Genomic DNA, 20,832 nt, shown 5'->3' with positions numbered 1-20,832 from the left:
GACAGGCGATCCCATTAATCAGTCACCCCATATCTGCCAACCCCCTGCTCTGCTTCAGGCCTGTGCTGGGTAGTCAAGAGACAAGGGAGCTGTGGTCCCTGTCCTCAGGTCGGCTCTGCCGTCCAGAGGGTAGGACAGGGTTATAGAGGAAGGAAACTCAACTCACATAAGTGAGTTAGGCTACGGAGGTAACATCAGATCTGAGCAGTGAGGACAAAGGGAAGGGCCAAAGCAGGTATCCCAGGCAGAAGGAATAGAAATGTGTGTATGAACAAGAGAGTGACAGCATGGAATGATAGAAGTCTAGGGGACAACTAGTAGTTCAATAGTAGGGTAGGGCTCAAGGAGGGAACTAGGTAATAGGAGGAGAAAAGGAGATCATCTGGCCCCATGTCTGGGATGCTAAACCAGGAAGTCTAGCAAAAGAGAATCATGGGAGGGCTTCAGTTTTTCAATAGATTAGTCCGGTGAAAGAAAATGGAAAAGGACGAGATTTAAAGGCAGAGGGCAGCGGGGAGGCTGGTAAAGGGGCCAAGTCTCTGATGAAGGCGGATGGTGGGAGGCAATCCTCTGGGAGACTCTTGGGCCTATGAATAAGGAGAACAGAAGTGTCTAGGCTGAACTCCACAGAGTACCACAGAGGGTCCCTGTCTGGGGCTCTAGGTGAAAGGAGCTGTCAATCAAGTTCCTGAATTTGACTAATGCTCTGCTGAAGAGAAAGTTACAAATTAGTTGGAATAAAACTAAGAAACAGCTCACTTTGGGAGCACCGGTTTCCAACACAGTATTGCAGGCCGAGGTGTACATAGGCAACGCATTATTAGACTTATCTTTAATCCTTATCCTTAATCCAACCCACAACCAACAGTGGGGCTCAGAAGGGGAAAGTGATCCATCAGAAGCCACCACCACATGTCCTCTGCCCCTCTAAAACCTGCCTCCAAGCCACAATTTGTATTCCTAGGAAGGTCTTGCCCAGCTCTAGACAAAAACTGAAGGGAATTTGCAGTTGGAAAGTTGTTTATATGCAAATACTCCACCTGCACTGGGCCTAACCCTACTTGTATGCCAAGGGAAAGGCCTTCTGCAGAGCAAGAGCCCAAAGTGGAGGCCAAACCACCCTTGCTCAGCAGTGTGGTCGTCGTATGCACTGTCTCTGGTCTGATTCAAGGTTTTGCTGTTCTTGCTCCTGAGTTCTCCCACAGCAGAAGTCTCTCAGTACCCTAATAAGTCTGGGGGAACTTACAGGGATCCTTTCTGAAAAAATTATACACAAAGAATACCAGATTAATGACCTGGTCTGTTGGCTCAGTGGTAGAGCATTGGCCTGGCATGTGGGTGTCCTGGGTTCGATTCCTGGTCAGGGCATACAGAAGTGACCACCTCCTCCACCTCTTCCCCTTCTTTGTATTCTCCTCCCACCACCATAGCTAGATCAATTCGAGTGAGCTGGCCCTGGGTGCTGAGGATGGCTCCCTGGCTTCTGCCTCAGGCACTAAAAAATGGCCCCATTGTTGAGCAATGGAGCAACAGCCCCAGATGGACAGAGCATTGCCCCCTAGTGGGCTTGACAGGTGGATCCCAGTTGGGACGCATGTGGGAGTCTGTCACTGCTTTCCCTCTCTCACTTAAAAACAAAAACAACCACACCTGACCAGGCAGTGGCACAGTGGATAGAGTATTGGACTGTGATGCGGAAGACCCAGGTTCAAAACCCTAAGGTTGCCAGCTTAAGTGCGGGCTCATCCAGCTTGAACACAAGATAATAAACATGACCCCATGGTCACTGGCTTGAGCAAGGGGTCACTCGCTCTACTGCAGCCTTTCCCCGCCCCGAGACTAAGGAGCTGCAATGAAGAATTGATGCTTCTCATCTCTCTCCCTTCCAGTCTATCTATATCTGTCCCACTCTGTCTCTTTGTCACAACTCCCCCGCAAAAAAAACAAACAAAAGAAACCCCCAAACAAAAAAAAAAACAGATTAAGACCTCCCTACCATCTGAAGAGATAAGGATGCACTGTTAGATGTGTCCCCTTCCTATGGACCCAGCACAGATCAAAAAGCCCTTTGCAGGTATTATTCAACCAGTCATCAAATATCAAGGACTTTCCAGGCACTGAGAACTGTTTTTTGGGGGTTTTTTTTTGTTGTTGTTCAATTTCATGTTGAGAGGTTGCCGGTTTGATCCCCGGTCAGGAGACATACAAGAACAGATCAATGTTCCTGTCTCTCTCTCTGTGCTTCTCTCACAAGAATTCATACATACATACAATTTTATGATAAAATAATTTTAGACTTACAGAAAAACTGTGCACAGAATTCCAACATAACTGCACCTGGACTCCCCAAATGTTGATACCCTCCCATCTCTGTCAGTATTTCTTCATATCCATACACACACATTATTTCCTGAATGATATGAAATTTGTCCCTAAATACTTGTGTATTTCCAAGCAAGAATATTCTCTTACATAGCTAAAATATAATTATCAAAAAAATTGCCCTGACTGAATAGCTCAGTTGGTTAAAGACTTGTCCCGATACATCAAAGTTATGGGTTTGATCCCTGTTCAGGGCACATATAGTAACAGATCGATATTTCTGTCCTTCCCCACCCCTTTCTCTAAAAACAATCAATAAAAATTTTATAAAAAACGAATCAACCAGCCTTGGTTGGTTGGCTTAGCAGTAGAACGTCAGCCTGGCATGTAGAAGTCCCAGGTTCAATTCCTGGTCAGGGAATACAGGAGAAGTGACCAGCTGCTTTTACACCCCTCCCTCTCTCTCTTCTCTCTCCTCCCCTTCCACAGCCATGGCTCTAACATTTCCAGTAAGTTGGCCCCAGGGACTAGGATGGCTCCATGGCCTTGTCTCAGGTGCTAAAATAGCTTGGCAGCTGAGCAACGGGAGCAAGGCCCCAGATGGGCAAAACATTACTGGGTAGGAGGCTTGCTGGGTGGATCCCGGTCAGGACGCATTTAGGAGCCTATCTCTCTGCCTCCTGCTTCTTAATATTAAAAAAAATAATAAATCTACCAACGAAGGTATAAATATATGGAATAGCAAATCAATGTTTCTTTCCCTACCCCCTCCTCTCTCTCTAAAATAAATAAGTTATAAAATCTATATTGACAGAACACTATCACCTAATGTACAGACCTTTATCAAATTTTACCAACTATCCCACTAACACCCTTGAGAGCAAAGTCTATGGAAAAACTAAGTGAAACGATTTGATCCTTCTCACCCCTCCCTTTCTCTCTCTCTCTCTCATCAATGAAAAATTTTTTTAAAAAGAAAAAGAAAAATCTTCCCAGCTCTCGAATTCAATCCAGGATTCTACATGCCATTTCATTATCACATCTCTTTATTCTCCTTTAATTGGGAATGGGGTTCCTCAGTCCTTCAGGATACTTTTGAAGATTACAGGCCATTTTTAAAATAGATTATCTTTAATTTGTATGATGTTCCCTCATAATGAGATTCCAACTGCCCACCCTGAACGGGAAATCCTGCATGGTGCCCTTTCTCAGTGCATCCTATTGGCAGGTATGAGATCTGTCTGTCCTGTGCCTGGAATGCTAACTTTGGTCTCTTGGTTGAGGAACAACGCTTCCAGGGTTGGCTCAAGTCTCTCTCAGTATTGAAGAGCATCTTGAGAGGAGACACCTATCCTGCTTTAAGCATGTTCCAATCAGCTTTAGCATCCATCAATGATTTTTTTTTTCTGTATTTTTCTGAAGCCGGAAACGGGGAGAGACAGTCAGACAGACTCCCGCATGCGCCCGACCGGGATCCACCCGGCACGCCCACCAGGGGGCAACGCTCTGCCCACCAGGGGGCGACGCTCTGCCCCTCCGGGGCGCCGCTCTGTTGCGACCAGAGCCACTCTAGCGCCTGGGGCAGAGGCTGAGGAGCCATCCCCAGCGCCCGGGCCATCTTTGCTCCAGTGGAGCCTCGGCTGCAGGAAGGGAAGAAGAGAGAGACAGAGAGGAAGGAGAGGGGGAGGGGTGGAGAAGCAGATGGGTGCTTCTCCTATGTGCCCTGGCCGGAAATCGAACTCAGGACTTCTGCACGCCAGGCCGACGCTCTACCACTGAGCCAACCGGCCAGGGCCTATGATTTTTTTTTTTTAATCAAGTGAGAGGCAGGGAGGCAGAGAGACAGACTCCTGCATGTGCCCTGACCGGGATCCACCCCCGCAACCCGTCTGGGGCCACTGCTCCACTGCTTAGCAGCAACCAAACTAAATTTTTTTTTTTTTTTTTTTACATAGGCAGAGATAGACAGGGACAGACAGAAAGGAACGGAGAGAGATGAGAAGCATCAATCATCAGTTTCTCGTTGCATGTTGCAACTTCTTAGTTGTTCATTGATTGCTTTCTCACATGTGCCTTGACCGAGGGCCTTCAGCTTCAGCAGACGGAGTAACCCCCTGCTGGAGCCAGCGACCTTGGGTCCAAGCTGGTGAGCTCTTTGCTCAAGCCAGATGAGCCCGCGCTCAAGCTGGTGACCTCGGGGTCTCGAACCTGGGTCCTTCCGCATCCCAGTCCGATGCTCTATCCACTGCGCCACCACCTGGTCAGGCAACCAACTTAATTTTAATGCCTCAGGTGAGGCCATAGAGTCATCTTTCAGTACCCGGGGTCAACTTGCTCATTTGAGCCATGACTACGGGGAGAAAGGAAGAGAGGGAGAGAGGGAGAGAGAGAGAGGCAGAGAGAGAGAAAGGAGGGGAATGGGGGAGAAGCAGATGGCTGTTTCTCCTGTGTGCCCTGACTGGGAACTGAACCTAGGACTTCCACATGCCAGGACGATGCTCTATCGCTGAGCCAACCGGCCAGCACCCATGGTTGATGAATCTTGATTGAGACTATTTTTAACACTATAGTGAAAATACAGATATTTTATCTGTATCATTCCTGCTTTATTTAGTATTATTCTACTATAAAAAAGAACTTTCGCCTGACCTGTGGTGGCGCAGTGGATCAAGTGTCGACCTGGAACGCTGAGGTCACTGGTTCAAAACCCTGGGCTTGCCTGGTCAAGGCATATATGGGAGTTGATGCTTCCTGCTCCTCCCTCCCCCTTCTCTCTCTCAATCTCCTCTATAAAAAAATTAATTAAATAAAATTTTTTTTAAATCATATATTCTAAAAAATAAAAAAATAAAAATAAAAAAGAACTTTCTCCTCTCCTGCCTTTATTTACTTATTCACTTGTCAGTGTAGACTCATGGGTTATTTTATTCCATGGTTATAGTTTATTACTACCACTACTTATTTGATCCTTGAATTGACCCAGATAAGACCAGTAGGAGCCCCTTCAAATTGGTTTATGTGGCTCTGGCTGGTTGGCTCAGCGGTAGAGCATCGGCCTGGCGTGCGGGGGACCCGGGTTCGATTCCCGGCCAGGGCACATAGGAGAAGCGCCCATTTGCTTCTCCACCCCCCCTCCTTCCTCTCTGTCTCTCTTCCCCTCCCGCAGCCAAGGCTCCATTGGAGCAAAGATGGCCCGGGCACTGGGGATGGCTCCTTGGCCTCTGCCCCAGGTGCTAGAGTGGCTCTGGTCGCAGCAGAGCGACACCCCGGAGGGGGCAGAGCATCGCCCCCTGGTGGGCAGAGCGTCGCCCTGGTGGGCGTGCCGGGTGGATCCCGGTTGGGCGCATGCGGGAGTCTGTCTTACTGTCTCTCCCCGTTTCCAGCTTCAGAAAAATACAAAAAAAAAAAAAATTGGTTTATGTCCTTTTGACATGACTCACCATTTTTTGAGCACTTTCTTACTTTCTGGCATAGATGTTCCAAGCTTACCTGTAATTTTCTTACCCCAGTCCCCAAATCAGCCACTTCTCCAAGGAGCCCTGTCCCTGTGGATGTTAACATCACAGTATGGGGGGATCTGGATGGGGTATGTTCACTGCTACCAGACTGCCTTTGCTTCTAAGCCCCCTCAACAAACAGAGCTAGAAAATACATATGTATAAATATGAAAACATGCATACACATATCTATTTCTGTAACTACAAATAAAAAGCCATGGGTTTATCTGATGAATCAAATTCTGACTGAATCCCACAGGGTTCTTTCTAACCTCTCCCACCTTCCATACTTACAAGAACTCACTTTTCTGGCCAAAAAAAACAAAAACAAAACAAAACAAGATACCCCCCTGATTCTCATTACTTACAGTATATAGGGTGGGCCCAAAGTAGGCTTAAAGTTATTCATATGGAAAATATAACTAATAAATAATAACCCAGGAATACTGTTTCATATAATTACAACTGTAAACCTACTTTTGTCCCACCTTGTATTTACTATTTTCTTCATTCTAGAATATATGCTACCTATATAGTTTCAGAATTGCTAACCCATGCCACTGTAAAAAACAAACCTACTAAACCAGAATAAATTATTTGTTTATGGTTCTTTTTTCTTTAGTCTGAGGGCACATAGTCAAAAATACTATATTCAAACTACATGGTTTAGTTCCCTTTTTTCTGCCTCAGTGTAGTAATTCTCCCATATAAAACACAGCGCTTTATCGATTAGAAATAAAAACACAAATAGTAAATCAAGGATTTGACACAGGACACGGGTTCCTGTTCCTGGGGTACTGGTTCCCCTCTAACTGGCTGACCTTCAGGAACCTGGGGGCTTTACAGAAATGTGGCGATGCCAGCCACATCTCATTATCCTGATTCCGTGAATCTGAGATAGAACCAGGGAATCTGTATTGTTCAAGGTTCCCAGAGTGATTTTGATACCCTATCAGTTGGGGAACCACTGGCTATAAGATAAAGCCTAAAAAGCAGGCCCCTGACAATCTCTGGCCAGTTCCCACACAGCTCCAGTCTCGCTGGGACAGGGTCTCTGCGTTGCTGCCCGTCTGAACGTGCTCCTCTGCCTGCAGTAGTTTCCCCTCTCCTCACCATCTGGTGAACACCTAGCCTTCAAAATCCAACTCAGATATCTCCTCCTCTATGAAGACTTCCCAACTTCCCAAACATAGCCAGATCCTCAATTCCCTGAGCCCTTATATGTTTGCTTTTGATTATGGAATAATTTACACATACTGAAAAGCAGAACAGCACAACACAACAGCTTTTTCCATTGCCCTCTATTATAACTCTGCGTGCAAGGAGTAGAACTATCTGTCTTTTCCACCAGCAAGACTTCCTGTTCTTCCTATCAGGCACACATTAGGTGCTCAAAAGTTGTTTGGTTTAAATTGCAGCTTTAACCCCATGGCTCAAAGATGGCACAAGTTCTTTTCCATGATTCATCAGAACCGAGACTGAGCAAATCAAGGTTGCCAAGGATTCTCTGCTAAGTAATTCTCACCTTTAGATGAAATCCATTTCTTCCTGCTTTGGACTAAACCTGCCTGTTATTGTACATGCTTGCAAGTGAACACTGTTTCCATACTAGACTCGATATTTTTAGCACTCCTGTTATGATAAACTCACACTAACCTCAAAAAGAACAAATCAAAGTCAACTTTTTGCCACAGGAAACCAGCTCATACTTAATGTTTTGCAACATGCCATGGGAGAATAATAAAAAGATGAGACCTTTTGCTCACAGACGGTGCGGCCAACTCTCAAGATAGTGGAAAAATGCAGCAGGAAGCGTTCAGCCTGGCCATTATCTTATTAAGTAAACTGGAAAAACACTCAAGCACCCAAACAAGGCAAACACGCACATAGACAGTAAGGCAGCTGCTTCCCCAGAGGCTGAATTGTGAATGGGCAGAAAGACCATCTACATGTGAGGGGCAGGCTGGGCCAGGGCAGCGCTGGAACCAAAGCCTGCTGGGTGCCCGTGGAGCAGCCAAGAGAAAGGACCCTGCAGAGACACCAGTGGGCAGGTCGCTCCCCCTGCAGAGTAGAGTACATGACCAGACAAGCAACAGCTAGTCACTTATGCCAAAAACACTGATTCATCAGGCACCTACTCTGTCCTCCAGTGAAGCAATCAGGTTCTCAGTGAGGTGCTCTCAAGGTGCACCACAGCCGAGCGCCCTGGGCTCACTAGGTAGCCCGAAAGCACCATCAGGCAGACCAGTCACATTCCTGGAAGGGCCTTAGGACCAAATCCCAAGGACTGGGAAAAACTGAGAACAACTTATGTGACTTTCAAGATGAGACAGGTCACAGAACCTGTCAATGATATCAAGTGAGGACTTACTGTACACTTACAAGTGGGTCAACTTTCTGGTATAAATCATACCTCAGTCAAGTTGTTAAAAGCATAAAAGTAAAAATACAGAAAAATAAGATTTCATTGACCATCTAGAATGAGAAAACATTTCAGACACAGGCTAGCTAACTTAGCCCTCCCATTTTTACAGGAAAGGAAATAAAATTCTACAGAGGCAAACGGACTCATTTGCCCAAGGTCACCAAGAGGTGATGGCAAGCATACTTGGCAGAAGGCAGCTTAACCTGTGGAAGCTGCTATGCTCTCCTGGATAAACCCAATAAGGTCAAATTACGAGAGAATCTCAGTTACAGGAATAGCTGAGGGGAAAGCCAAAAGTATCTCTCTGCATATAAGGTGATAAGCCCACAGAGATTCGGCTTCATGCTTACAAACTGAGGGCTCTAAGCTGCTGGCAGTAAGCGGGAGTGAGATCACAAGAGCACCCCCTCTGCTTCCAGAACCTTAGTCCAGCAGGCAGTTGAAGGAGTTAAAACAATCAGGCACCAACAGAGAAACTCCCAGAAAGTACCAGGCCCTTGTGCTCAGAGCATTAGGTACATGCTTTATAGTTCCAGCTGCGGCTCCTCTGGAAAGACACAGTAGAGCTCTGAAAGACCAAGTGGGGTGAGGGGTCCACATCAGGAATGTGCATATGCCAACACCCAAGAAAGATTGGGTCTTGTCACTGCTGCAAAGAGGAAGGCTCAGGAAAGATTGGATATCCAAAACACCCAGGAAGAGCACTGGGTTTGGTGTAAAAGAACCAGACCCCGCAGGACCCAGGAGACTTGGATTTTAGACCTAAGGCCATGTAGGCCAGGTAACTCAGTTGGTTAGAGCATCATCCCCATATGCTAAGGTTGTGGGTACAGTCCCCTGTCAGGGCACATACAAGAATAAATCAATGACAGCATGAATAAGTAGAACAAATTGATGTTTCTCTTCCTCTCCCTTCCTCTGTCTCCAAAATTCAATCAATAAATTAAAATAATTTTAAAAGGACCAACTAAATGAATGTATAAGTAGAATAACAAATCAATGTTTCTTTCTCTCTCTCATCCATAAAATAAATAAACCTAAGGCCACCACTACTAACATGTTGCATGATCATGGCAAGTCACTTCCCTTCTAGGCTTCATTCTTATCATAGAGAGTTGCCCTAATCAGAATTGAGAAGTGAGAATTCTGTATGTTGAGTCCGAGAGCAGCTGCAGGTAGTTCTGCTTGAAAGATCCCAAGGCTATGGGAAGAGTGTCCTGTTAGTTTCAACATGCCAGTCAACAATGAAGGCTCCTTCAGCCAAGTCTGCCACAGGTAAGGGATGGAGAGAAGAGTGGGAAGCACAGACCTGCCATCCTTGGCCTAGACCAGTGGTAGTCAATCTGGTCCCTACCGCCCACTAGTGGACATTCCAGCTTTCATGGTGGGCAGTAGCGGAGCAACCAAAGTATAAATAAAAAGATAGATTTAACTAGAGTAAGTTGTTTTATAAAGATTTATTCTGCCAAACTTAGCGAAAATCCGACATAAAGTACTTGGTAAGTAATTATTATTACATGCTTTAACTTGCTGTAACTCTGCTTTATAATTTTATAAAGTAAAGTTACTTCCCTACTTAATAAATCATCATTACTGTGGAACCAGTGGGCGGTTAGAAAATTTTACTACTAACAGAGATACAAAAATGGGTGGTAGATATACAAAGGTTGACTACCCGTTCTAAACAATATGTGGGGTTCCCTCCTTCTTCTCAGATTCTATGCCTATGAGAGAATTGTGCATGTAATAATGGTTAAGAGCCTACATTTTATGGTATGTAGTTTTCTACCATCATAAAATATCCTATGACTATTTTATTTTTAAATAAATGAGAGGAGGGGAGGCAGAGAGACAGACTAGACTGTCTCATGCGCCCTGACAGGGGTCCACCTGGCATGCCCACTAGGGGGCACTGCTCTGCCCATCTAGGGAGTTGCTCTGTTGCTCAGCAACCAAGCTCTTTTTAGTGCCTGAAGTGGAGGCCATGGAGCCATCCTCAGTGCCAGGGGCCTCACTCCAATCCAGCCATGGCTGCAGGAGGGGAAGAGAAAGAGTCAGACAGAAGGGGGAGGGGCGGAGAAGCAGATGGTTGCATCTGCTGTATGCCCTAACTCGGAATCAAACCTGGGACATATACACTGTCCAGGCTGACACTTTACCACTGAGCCAACCAGCCAGGGCCAATTCTATGACTATTAACTAATAAATATAAGTTTTATTCACCAAATCCAAAGTGCCAGAGCTTAAAACTGAAAAGAACTAGTACTATTTAGAAGAAGTAAACTTAGGAATACAGAGGGTGGGGCAAAAGTAGGCTTACAGTTGTTAGTATAGAAAATAATACAATAAGTAATAAATAATAATACAAGAGAAGACTCACATACTCACAACTGTAAACCTACTTTTGCCTCATCCTGTACAGCTAGTGCTCGACTTACGACCATGATTGGTTCTGACAGACCAGTCGTAACACAATTTGGTCGTAAGTTGAGTAGGCTATGTGTACAGTACTGTGAAATGATGTTATAAAAATCTTTAAGTTGCCTGACCTGTGGTGGCGCAGTGGATAAAGCGTCGACCTGGAAATGCTGAGGTCACCGGTTCGAAACCCTGGGCTTGCCTGGTCAAGGCACATATGGGAGTTGATGCTTCCAGCTCCTCCCCCCTTCTCTCTCTCTGTCTCTCTCTCCTCTCTGTCTCTCTCGCCCTCTCTCTCCTCTCTAAAAAATGAATAAATAAAAATAAAAATAAAAAAATAATAAAAATAAAAAGACTTTAAAAAAGAAAAAAATCTTTAAGTCATATTTTATCAAAATTTTCTTTCATTATTGTTATATATCATAATTTTCTTTATTTTATGCCATTTGTATCATCTCTACACCCTTTTGTTTTTTATTTTTACATTCCTCAGGTTTAAGTAAAACACTTTATTACCAGTACAAATGGTTTAATATTTGTAAAACATACAAAATTACAAAATACAGGTGCATACAAAAATACAACTGGGATGCTGAGGACCCAGGTTTAAGACCTGAGGTCGACCTGAGGTCGCCAGCTTAAGCGCGGGCTCATCTGGTTTGAGCAAAAGCTCACCAGCTTGGACCCAAGGTCGCTGGCTCAAGCAAGGGGCTACTAGGTCTGCTGAAGGCACGCGGTCAAGGCACATATGAAAAAGCAATCAATGAACAACTAAGGTGTCGCAATGTGCAACGAAAAACTAATGATTGATGCTTCTCATCTCTCCGTTCCTGTCTGTCTGTCTGTCCCTATCTCTCTCTCTCTCTGACTCTGTCTCTGTAAAAGAAAACAACAACAAAAAAGGTATAAAAAATACCATAGGAAACGTTTTCCCAATTGCAAAACATATCAAAATATATAAACATGTACGAAACATTTTATTGGCCAGCACTGTCGTACGCCCAGCTGGGCAATGCTTGCGCTGCCAGACGCGGAGCAGTCGTGGCTAGCTACTGTGGTTGTAAAGTCGAATGGTCGTAAGTTGCATAGGTTGTAAGTCGATCAATACCTGTATTATCCAACAAAGGGTCACAGGCAGCAAATAAACTCAGTAAGATTGCTGCTATGACACTACTACTCAAGTATGGGATTAAGGGTAAATTGAGTCAATCCTCTCAAACTTCTACTACATGCAAAACAAAAAAACAAAACAAAAAGCACACAACCTTGTGAACAACCCAGGTCTCTAGGACTTGACATAGTACACACCACCCAGCCTCACACAGGCCCTCTGGGGATGCTGCTATTAACAGCCCTATAGTCAGAGGGAACCTGAGTGAGCCTCAGGGAATTTAAATCAGTGGCTCAACACCATTCATCTAAGAAAATGATGAAGCCAGAGCTGAAAGCCAGGTCTGTTTTCATTCCGAAGCTTAAGTCCTGAACCACCGTACCACTGCCTACAATTCGGGCCACAATGTTAAAACTCCTGCTTCTCCCTGGCCAGTTGGCTCAATGGTAGAGCATAGGCCTGGCGTGCAGGAGTCCCGGGTTCGATTCCCAGCCAGGGCACACAGGAGAAGCTCCCATCTGCTTCTCCACGCCCCCCCCCTTCCTCTCTGTCTCTCTCTTCTCCTCCCACAGCCAAGGCTCCATTGGAGCAAAGTTGGCCCAGGCGCTGAGGATGGCTCCATGGCCTCTGCCTCAGGCGCCAGAATGGCCCCGGTTGCAATAGAGCAATGCCCCAGATTGGCAGAGCGTCGCCCCCTGGTGGGCATACCAGGTGGATCCCGGTCGGGTGCATGCGGGAGTCTGTCTGATTGCCTCCCCGTTTCCAACTTCAGAAAAATACAAAAAAAAAAAAAAAAAAAAAAAAAAAAAAAAAAAAACCTCCCAAAAAACCACTTCTGCTTCTTCCTCAAGACATGTCTCCACCCCCAGCCCTGGACAAATTGGAGGGAAAGGCCAGCAGCACCTGGATTAAATATATACCTTTCCCCACACTGTTTCCAGGGTTTTCGCTGTGCCTCCCCATTTCAATGATAGGCTCCTGAGGGCAGGGATGACCATAGGCCTGGGTCTTCATCTGTCTGTGCCTTTTAAAACACCTATGAACAAGGGCAGAGCAGCTACTTCATATGACTGTGGCGATGATACAGGGAGTGCTGAGAATGGAGCCTGGCTGTTATTTAACTACCCAGAATCCCACACAGTATTTTTTTTTTTTTACAGGGACAGAGAAAGAGTCAGAGAGAGGGGTAGATAGGGACAAACAGGAATGAAGAGAGATGAGAAACATCAATCATCAGTTTTTCATTCGACACCTTAGTTGTTCATTGATTGCTTTCTCATACGTGTCTTGACCGTGGGGCTATAGCAGACCGAGTAACCCCTTGCTCGAGCCAGCGACCTTGGGTCCAAGCTAGTGAGCTTTTTGCTCAAGCCAGATGAGCCCATGCTCAAGCTGGCGACCTCGGGGTCTCGAACCTAAGGTCCTCCGCATCCCAGTCAGACGCTCTGTCCACTGCACCACCACCTTTCAGGCCCACACAGTATTTAATTCATTAGACTTCAAAGACCTGGGCTGTTCCGCTTCTACCTCCTTTGCCATCAATAATCTGTGTCCTCTTAGGCAGTTAGGCAGAACACCAAGCCTCTCTCGGTCTGTTTCCTCATCTCAAGAAAACAAACTGGGGATTTTCTCACCCTGTTGACCTCATACACTGTGATAATGATTTGGAAAAGAAAATAACTGAAAACTGCAAAGGGTTAGATCATGGTTTCTGAACCTTGGCACTATTTTTTTTTTAAATTTTATTTATTGATTTCTACAAGAGAGGAAGGGGGAAGGAGAGAGAGATAGGAACATTGTCTCTGACCAAGGATCAAACCAACCTGTGAAGCTTTGGGATGATATTCTAACCTGCAGCCACACTTGCTGAAATCAAAGCCCAAAGCACTCACAGCCCAACAGGTGTCTCAAGCCCTCACCTTGAAGGAGGAAGTAATCCGGGGTGGTGCGCTTCAGAGCAGCCTTGGCTTTGTCGTTGCTCCAGTCCACTTCCAGCGCTTCTTTAACAGAGCAGAAGACCACCTTCTGTTGAAAAAAGGTCAAAGTGCTTAGGGATAAATAAGAAAATAACTGTGAAAACTGCAAAGGGTTAGATCATGTTTTCTGAACTACGCTGGCTTTAAATCACAAGGCAGCAACTCTTCACCATCTAGAAAAAGTCATTACCTAAAGGTTTACTGTTCATTAAAAGGAGTTGAGGTCCACTCAAATCCAATAAATGTTTACTGCGCACTTACTGCGTGCTCCTTTGGGCGCTTGCACACAGCGATGCATAACGTGCTCCCCACACTGAAGGAAGACTGAGCAAAGCTAAGTCCTAACACCATTCTGGCTCTTTAACTCTGGCTGAATTTACCCTGCAGATAAAGAATACGTGTCTAAACCCACAGTTAACAAAAACAAACAAAAATTAATAAATCTTGCCCTGGCTGAAGGCTAAAGTGTTATCCCAGAGCACTGAGGTCACTGGTTCAATCCCAAGAGTCTCCAATTTAACCCTGAGGTTGCTGCTTCGAGCCCCAGTCAGGGCACATACAAGAGGCAATCAATGGTACAACTAAGCGGAACCAAAAATTTAATGCTTGTCTCTCTACCCCTTCTTCTCAAAAATAAATAAATAATAATAATAATAATAGTAAGTAACAGCAAGAAGAATAAGGAAGGAAGATAAAACAAAGTTCCAGGCTATGGAAATGGCATTTGCAAAAGCCCTGTGGTAGGAGGAGGTATGGCTAATACCTATTAAACTGAACCAAATAATCTTGAAAAATGTGCGTGCGCGCATGTGTGTAATACAATTAAACATGAATGAGAAGGCCCTGGCCAATTGGCTCAGTGGTAGAGCGTTGGCCTGGCGTGCAGGAGTCCCGGCCGGGGCACACAGGAGAAGCGCCCATCTGCTTCTCCACCCCTCCCCCTCTCCTTCCTCTCTGTCTCTCTCTTCCCCTCCCGCAGCTGGGGTTCCACTGGAGCAAAGTTGGCCCAGGCGCTGAGGATGGCTCCATGGCCTCTGCCTCAGGCACTAGAATGGCTCTGGTCATAACAGAGCAACGGCCCAGATGGGCAGAGCATCGTCCCCTGGTAGGCATGCTGGGTGGATCCTGGTGGGGCGCATGCGGGAGTCTGTCTGACTGCCTCCCCGTTTCCAACTTCAGAAAAATACCAAAAAAAAAAAAAAGAATAAATATGAATGAGAAAATGGTTTCCCTTTTCTGAACAATTCCATTCAAAGCCATTTGCTGGGACTGAGGAAGGGCAGGGAAGACTGTGTGTGGAGGGCCGGGTGCCTGGCTTGAAGGAACAGAGCAGAGAGGGCAAGAAGGACATCAGCAGGGGCACAGTGGGGGGGGCTGATTGCACCTGCAAACTTGACGCAAGAAGTCAATAAATACTGAGATTCTGGGAAGCCAGGCTTTGTAATGTCAGAGAAAAGAATTAGAAATATGGAAAGGGAGAAAACTAGAATGAAATCTGTGGTCATTGGTGTAAACTCATTTTTCTTCCCCCTTTTTTTTTTTAAAGTGAGAGGAGGGGAAATAGAGATACTCCCTTCTGTGCCCTAACTGGCATCCACCTGGCAATGCCCTGTCTGAGGCCAATGCTTGAATCAACCAAGCTATGCTCAGCACCCAGGGCCAATGCTTGGACTAACCAAGCCACTGGCTGCGGGAGGTGAAGAGAGAGAAAAGGGGGAGAGGATGAAGGACAGAAGCATGAGCACACGGGCACACACACAGAAACTAGTTATATTCACTGAGAAGATCTAAAAGCAACAAGACTCTAGAACAGGCATGGCCAATAGTTTTTGCACCCCCAGGCCAGATTAGAAAGAAAACTTTTTTCATGGGCTGGATGAAATATTAAAATTAAAAAATGTTAAATACAAAAATGATTCATTTAAGTAAACAAAATTATGTAATTTATTTATAAATAAATGTTAAGTATGGCCCTGGCCGGTTGGCTCAGTGGTTGAGCGTTGGCCTGGCGTGCGGAAGTCCCGGGTTCGATTCCCGGCCAGGGCACACAGGAGAAGCGCCCATCTGCTTCTCCACCCCTCCCCTCTCCTTCCTCTCTGTCTCTCTCTTCCCCTCCCGCAGCCGAGGCTCCATTGGAGCAAAGATGGCCCGGGCGCTGGGGATGGCTCCTTGGCCTCTGCCCCAGGCGCTAGTGAGACAGAGCGATGCCCTGGAGGGGCAGAGCATCGCCCCCTGGTGGGCAGAGTGTCGCCCCCTGGTGGGCGTGCCGGGTGGATCCCGATCGGGCGCATGCGGGAGTCTGTCTGACTGTCTCTCCCCGTTTCTAGCTTCAGAAAAATACAAAAAAAAAAAAAAAAGTTAAGTAATTTAGTACAACAAATTAACAAAAACTAATGTGACGTGTTGAGGCACTTTGCATCACCTATTATTTTTTTAATATCTGGCTTTATACTTGTAGTAGCTATTCTTAACACAGCCTCCAAATGTAAATCATTCAATCTTGATCTTGTACTTTTTTTAGATTCATTAAAGAAAAAGTTTGTTCACAAATATAAGTTGAGCTGAAGATTACTAAATATTCCTTGGCAAGCTTTTTAAAATTTACGTATTTTCCATTATTCAATTGCTTATAAAAATTGCACAGATGACTACAAAAGTTGTAAATCTTTACAATGAAATTATTTTTAAAAGTAAAGAAATATCGCGAATCCATTCGACCAATTATTGGAAGTTAACCCTTGATTAGTCACACGTGGAATTCTTTTCCACGTATCACTATCTTCTTAAATATCTCCAATAATCCTTTGAATATTATCAATAATCAAAGATGCTTCCGCTTCTGAGTAGCTGAGATTTTAAAGTAGCGGAGAATATTAAAAATTTAATCGCAGGCTGCATAAACTCATTATGTGGGCCGGATCCAGCCCGCGGCCCGTATGTTGGCCATGCCTGCTCTAGAAGCAATCAGTACAACAAGCATCCATATCTTGGTTTCTAACCATCATCCATATTTTGGTTTCTAACCATCATTCTGGTATTTCTAAGAGAAACATTTCTCCTTAGAGAAAGGGCTGATGTCAAGCCTGGGGCGGGGAGAGTGCAAGCAGACTCTGGAAAACCTCACTGTGCCTGAAACCAAGGAGCAATCAGGGAATGATGGGGACATGAAACAGAACCCAGGAGCCAGCTTAAAGGAGCACCCACTGGTCAAAGCTAAAACACTTTGAGGATAAAAAATAATTATAAATTACAACACTTTAAATCAGTGGTAGTCAACCTGGTCCCTACCGCCCCCACTAGTGAGCGTTCCAGCTTTCATGGTGGGCGGTAGCGGAGCAACCAAAGTATAAATAAAAAGAGATTTAACTACAGTAAGTTGTTTTATAAAGATTTATTCTGTCAAACTTAGCGAAAGTCCGACATAAGTACTTGGTATTATTATATGCTTTAACTTGCTGTAACTCTGCTTTATAAATTTTATAAAGTAAAGCTACTTCCCTACTTTATAAATCACCATTACTGTGGAACTGGTGGGCGGTTAGAAAATTTTACTACTAACAGAGATACAAAAGTGGAGGTAAGTATAAAAAGGTTGACACCTCTGTTTTTTTTTTTTTTTTTTTCCATTTTTCTGAAGCTGGAAACAGGGAGAGACAGTCAGACAGACTCCCGCATGCGCCCAACCGGGATCCACCCGGCACGCCCACCAGGGGGCGACGCTCTGCCCACCAGGGGGCGATGCTCTGCCCATCCTGGGCGTCGCCATATTGCGACCAGAGCCACTCTAGCGCCTGGGGCAGAGGCCACAGAGCCATCCCCAGCGCCCGGGCCATCTTTGCTCCAATGGAGCCTCGGCTGCGGGAGGGGAAGAGAGAGACAGAGAGGAAAGCGCGGCGGAGGGGTGGAGAAGCAAATGGGCGCTTCTCCTGTGTGCCCTGGCCGGGAATCGAACCCGGGTCCTCCGCACGCTAGGCCGACGCTCTACCGCTGAGCCAACCGGCCAGGGCGACACCTCTGTTTTAAATAAACTATAATCCATTAGTCCACAGACATTAAAGTAACAAGTTTAATGAGGAATATAATATTTACTTATTTTTAAAAGACTTCTCCATAAAATACATATTAGTCACACAGGAAAAAGAGGAATTGTATTCAAAGAAGTCTGGCAGACATAACCTTACTCAGATTATAAAAGTGAGTATCAGCAGTAGAGCAGCATGTGGAAACCAAGCACCAACCAGACCACAGGATGTGATGGGAAGCATCCATACCAGGATACTCCTGCCAAAATGTGTAGCTGGAACCTAATCATTAGAGAACATCAGATGAACCCAAACTGAGGGACACCGTACAGAATAACTGGCTTGTAATCCTCAGAGTGTCATGAAAACCTAGATGCGCACACAATCCTGAACTGGATCCTTTTGCCATAAGGACATGACAGGAAGAACTGGTAATGCGTGAATGGGGTCTGAGGCTTAGCGGGCAGTGATGGAACCAGGTGAGTGTCCCAATTTTGATTGTTGATGGTTGGTTCGTGGCTAGAAAGTATGCCTTGTTTGAGAAGCTAGAGACCGAAATATCTGAGAGTGATGGGTGGAGCACCCTGTGGGCAGCTAATGCTAAGATGGTTCAGAAATAAAAATGGCTCTCAGTACTAGCTGCTTTTACTAAATTTAAGATGGGTCTAAGTGTATACATAATTTCAAACTTACAGAGATATGTGTCCATTCTTTCTTCTCTCTCTCCATATAGATACCACAATACCCACCACCACCAGGTTTGTTTGTTTTTTTACAGAGGAGAAGGAGAGACAGAGAGAGAAAAGGGGGGAGGAGCTGGAAGCATCAACTCCCATATGTGCCTTGACCAGGCAAGCCCAGGGTTTCGAACCGGCGACCTCAGCATTTCCAGGTCGACGCTTTATCCACTGCACCACCACAGGTCAGGCCACCACCAGATATTTAAGAGAGAGAGAGACTCAAAACAAGAGTATAATTTAGGAGAATTAGTGAGCCAAGATCTATCAGCTAGCTACCAGACAGTTTACACAGCTTGCTAAGGACCAAAATGGATTTTATACAACGAAGTTCAAATTGCTAGTGAAGATCAAAGTCATTTTTTTTTTTTTAATGTAGTGAGAGGAGGAGAGGCAGAGAGACACTCCTGCATGCACCCCAACTGGAATCCACCGGGCAAGCCCACTAGGGGGCAATACTCTGCCCATCTGGGGTGTTGCTGTTGCTCAGCAACCAGAGCTCTTCTTAGCACCTGAAGCAGAGGACATGGAGCTATCCTCAGCGCCCAGAGCAAACTCACTCCAACTGAGCTATGGCTGCAGGAGAGGAAGAGAGGGGGAAAATGGTGACGGGGGGGGGGAGGAGGGAGAAGCAGATGGGCACTTCTGTGTGCCCTGACTGGGAATCAAACCCAAGATATCCACATGCCAGGCCAACATTCTACTACTGAGCCAGGGCCAAAAGTCATAGCTTTTAAGGTGGCTTTCTGTCTTCCCAGAATAACTCCTTTGGAGTGGTACACAAGATATCTAAACCTTTTGGTCAGTAGGCCTGTTTGACCTCAAAAGGTAATCATATAGTCAGCCTAGTGACATTTAATGCCTGATACAGACTGCCAGATCCTTCTTAACAAGTCTTAAACACAGATCACGCCATCAGCAGTATGGTCTGGGAATGTTACCACAATGAAGAAGCAAAGCTTTTTCAGGTTTGAAAAACTGTAGTTTGCCCGGCTAAGAGCAATGCTAAGTGTCCACTGATTCGCTGACCACTACCTGATGATGAATGAGGAAAAAAAGTTATGGTTTTTTTTTTAAATTTTATTTTTAGAGAAAAAGGACAGAAATAGAGAGAATCATCGATTTAATTTCCACACATTCATGCTGTCATTGGTTGATTCTTGTACGTGCCCCGACTAGAGGTCGAACCCACAACTTCAGCACATTGGGACGCTACTAGAACCAAGTTAGCTACCCAGCCAGGGCCAAAAAAGTTCTCAGTCCCAAGCAGGACCACTTCTAACACTTTCAGGGCCTGGAGCAAGTATCTAAATGAAAACCCGTTTGTCACATCTACATGGTTTAGTTACAAATCACACTAACACAAGCTATCATATAAAGGATATTGTAGCCTGACTGGTGGTAGTGCAGTGAACAGAGTGTTGACCCAGGAAACTGAGGTCCCCGGTTCAAAACCCTGAGGTCTCTGGATGGAGCACGGGCTCATCGGCTTGAGCACAGGGTCGCTGACATGAACATGGGATCATCAACATGATCCCAAAGTCACTGGCTTGAAGCCCAAGGTCCCTGGCTCGAACCCAAGGTCAGTGGCTTGAGCAAGGGATCACTGGCTTGCCTTGAGACCCCCGGTCAACACACATATGAGAAGCAATCAATGAACTAAAGCGAAACAACTACAAACTGATGCTCTCATCTCTCTCCTCCCACTCTCCATCTCAAAAAAAAAAAAAAAAAAAAAAGGATATTATATTCTCTTGCCTTAATATACTTTCAGTAGACATCTGGAAGATTGGTTCAAATTTAAATTCTCATACTCTGGGGTTCTATGCAAGAACCATGTGCACCGGGGAAGCTGCCACCAGCCCTTTCCTCTTCTATTTTAGCTCTGTCCCACAATGCAAGAGGCTTTGCACTTGAGTGTGGCCCGGAGCCTGTCCTTTCCCATCAAAACACCCGCCCACAGGCCTGGGCATGTCGACACTGTGAGAGGCCTGCACTCCAGAGGCGGATTAGAAAAGTAGTCCACAAATGCCTGAGAAGCCTTGGTTGTCTGAGCAGGAGATTCTGGGGTCCTAGGCATCCAGAATGTGGTCTAGAACTAGGGCAAAGGCTATGGGCTCCAGGGGGGTGCACCCCCTTGGTCCCACAGAATCCTTCACTGGAAGAAAGACAGTGGGACCATGCAGGCAAAAGACAGAGGCCCCTATTCCTTCCCAAGTATAAGGGCAGAACAATTCCCAGTTTTGCCACTAACTTGTGACCTAAGGCAAATAAGTTTACCTCTCAGCCGACTGTGGCAGACAGGGAAGCTCCCGGCACCTGGG

At 45.6% G+C, this 20,832-nt stretch overlaps 1 protein-coding gene across 1 annotated transcript in view; it reads right to left on the bottom strand.

The window, feature by feature from the left end:
• The window catches only part of SAE1 (SUMO1 activating enzyme subunit 1), a 93,075-nt gene that overhangs the window by 26,151 nt on the left and 46,092 nt on the right, over positions 1-20,832 (bottom strand). Inside the window, exon 6 of the mRNA XM_066373858.1 lies at positions 13,693-13,798. Coding sequence (XP_066229955.1) covers positions 13,693-13,798 — 106 coding nt within the window. The remainder of the gene's footprint in view (positions 1-13,692; positions 13,799-20,832) is intronic.

This window comes from Saccopteryx leptura, chromosome 3 (assembly GCF_036850995.1).
Source record: "Saccopteryx leptura isolate mSacLep1 chromosome 3, mSacLep1_pri_phased_curated, whole genome shotgun sequence".
Lineage (NCBI taxonomy): Eukaryota > Metazoa > Chordata > Mammalia > Chiroptera > Emballonuridae > Saccopteryx > Saccopteryx leptura.
Note: the sequence above shows the minus strand (reverse complement) of the source record. Positions and strands in the feature narration are given on the sequence as shown.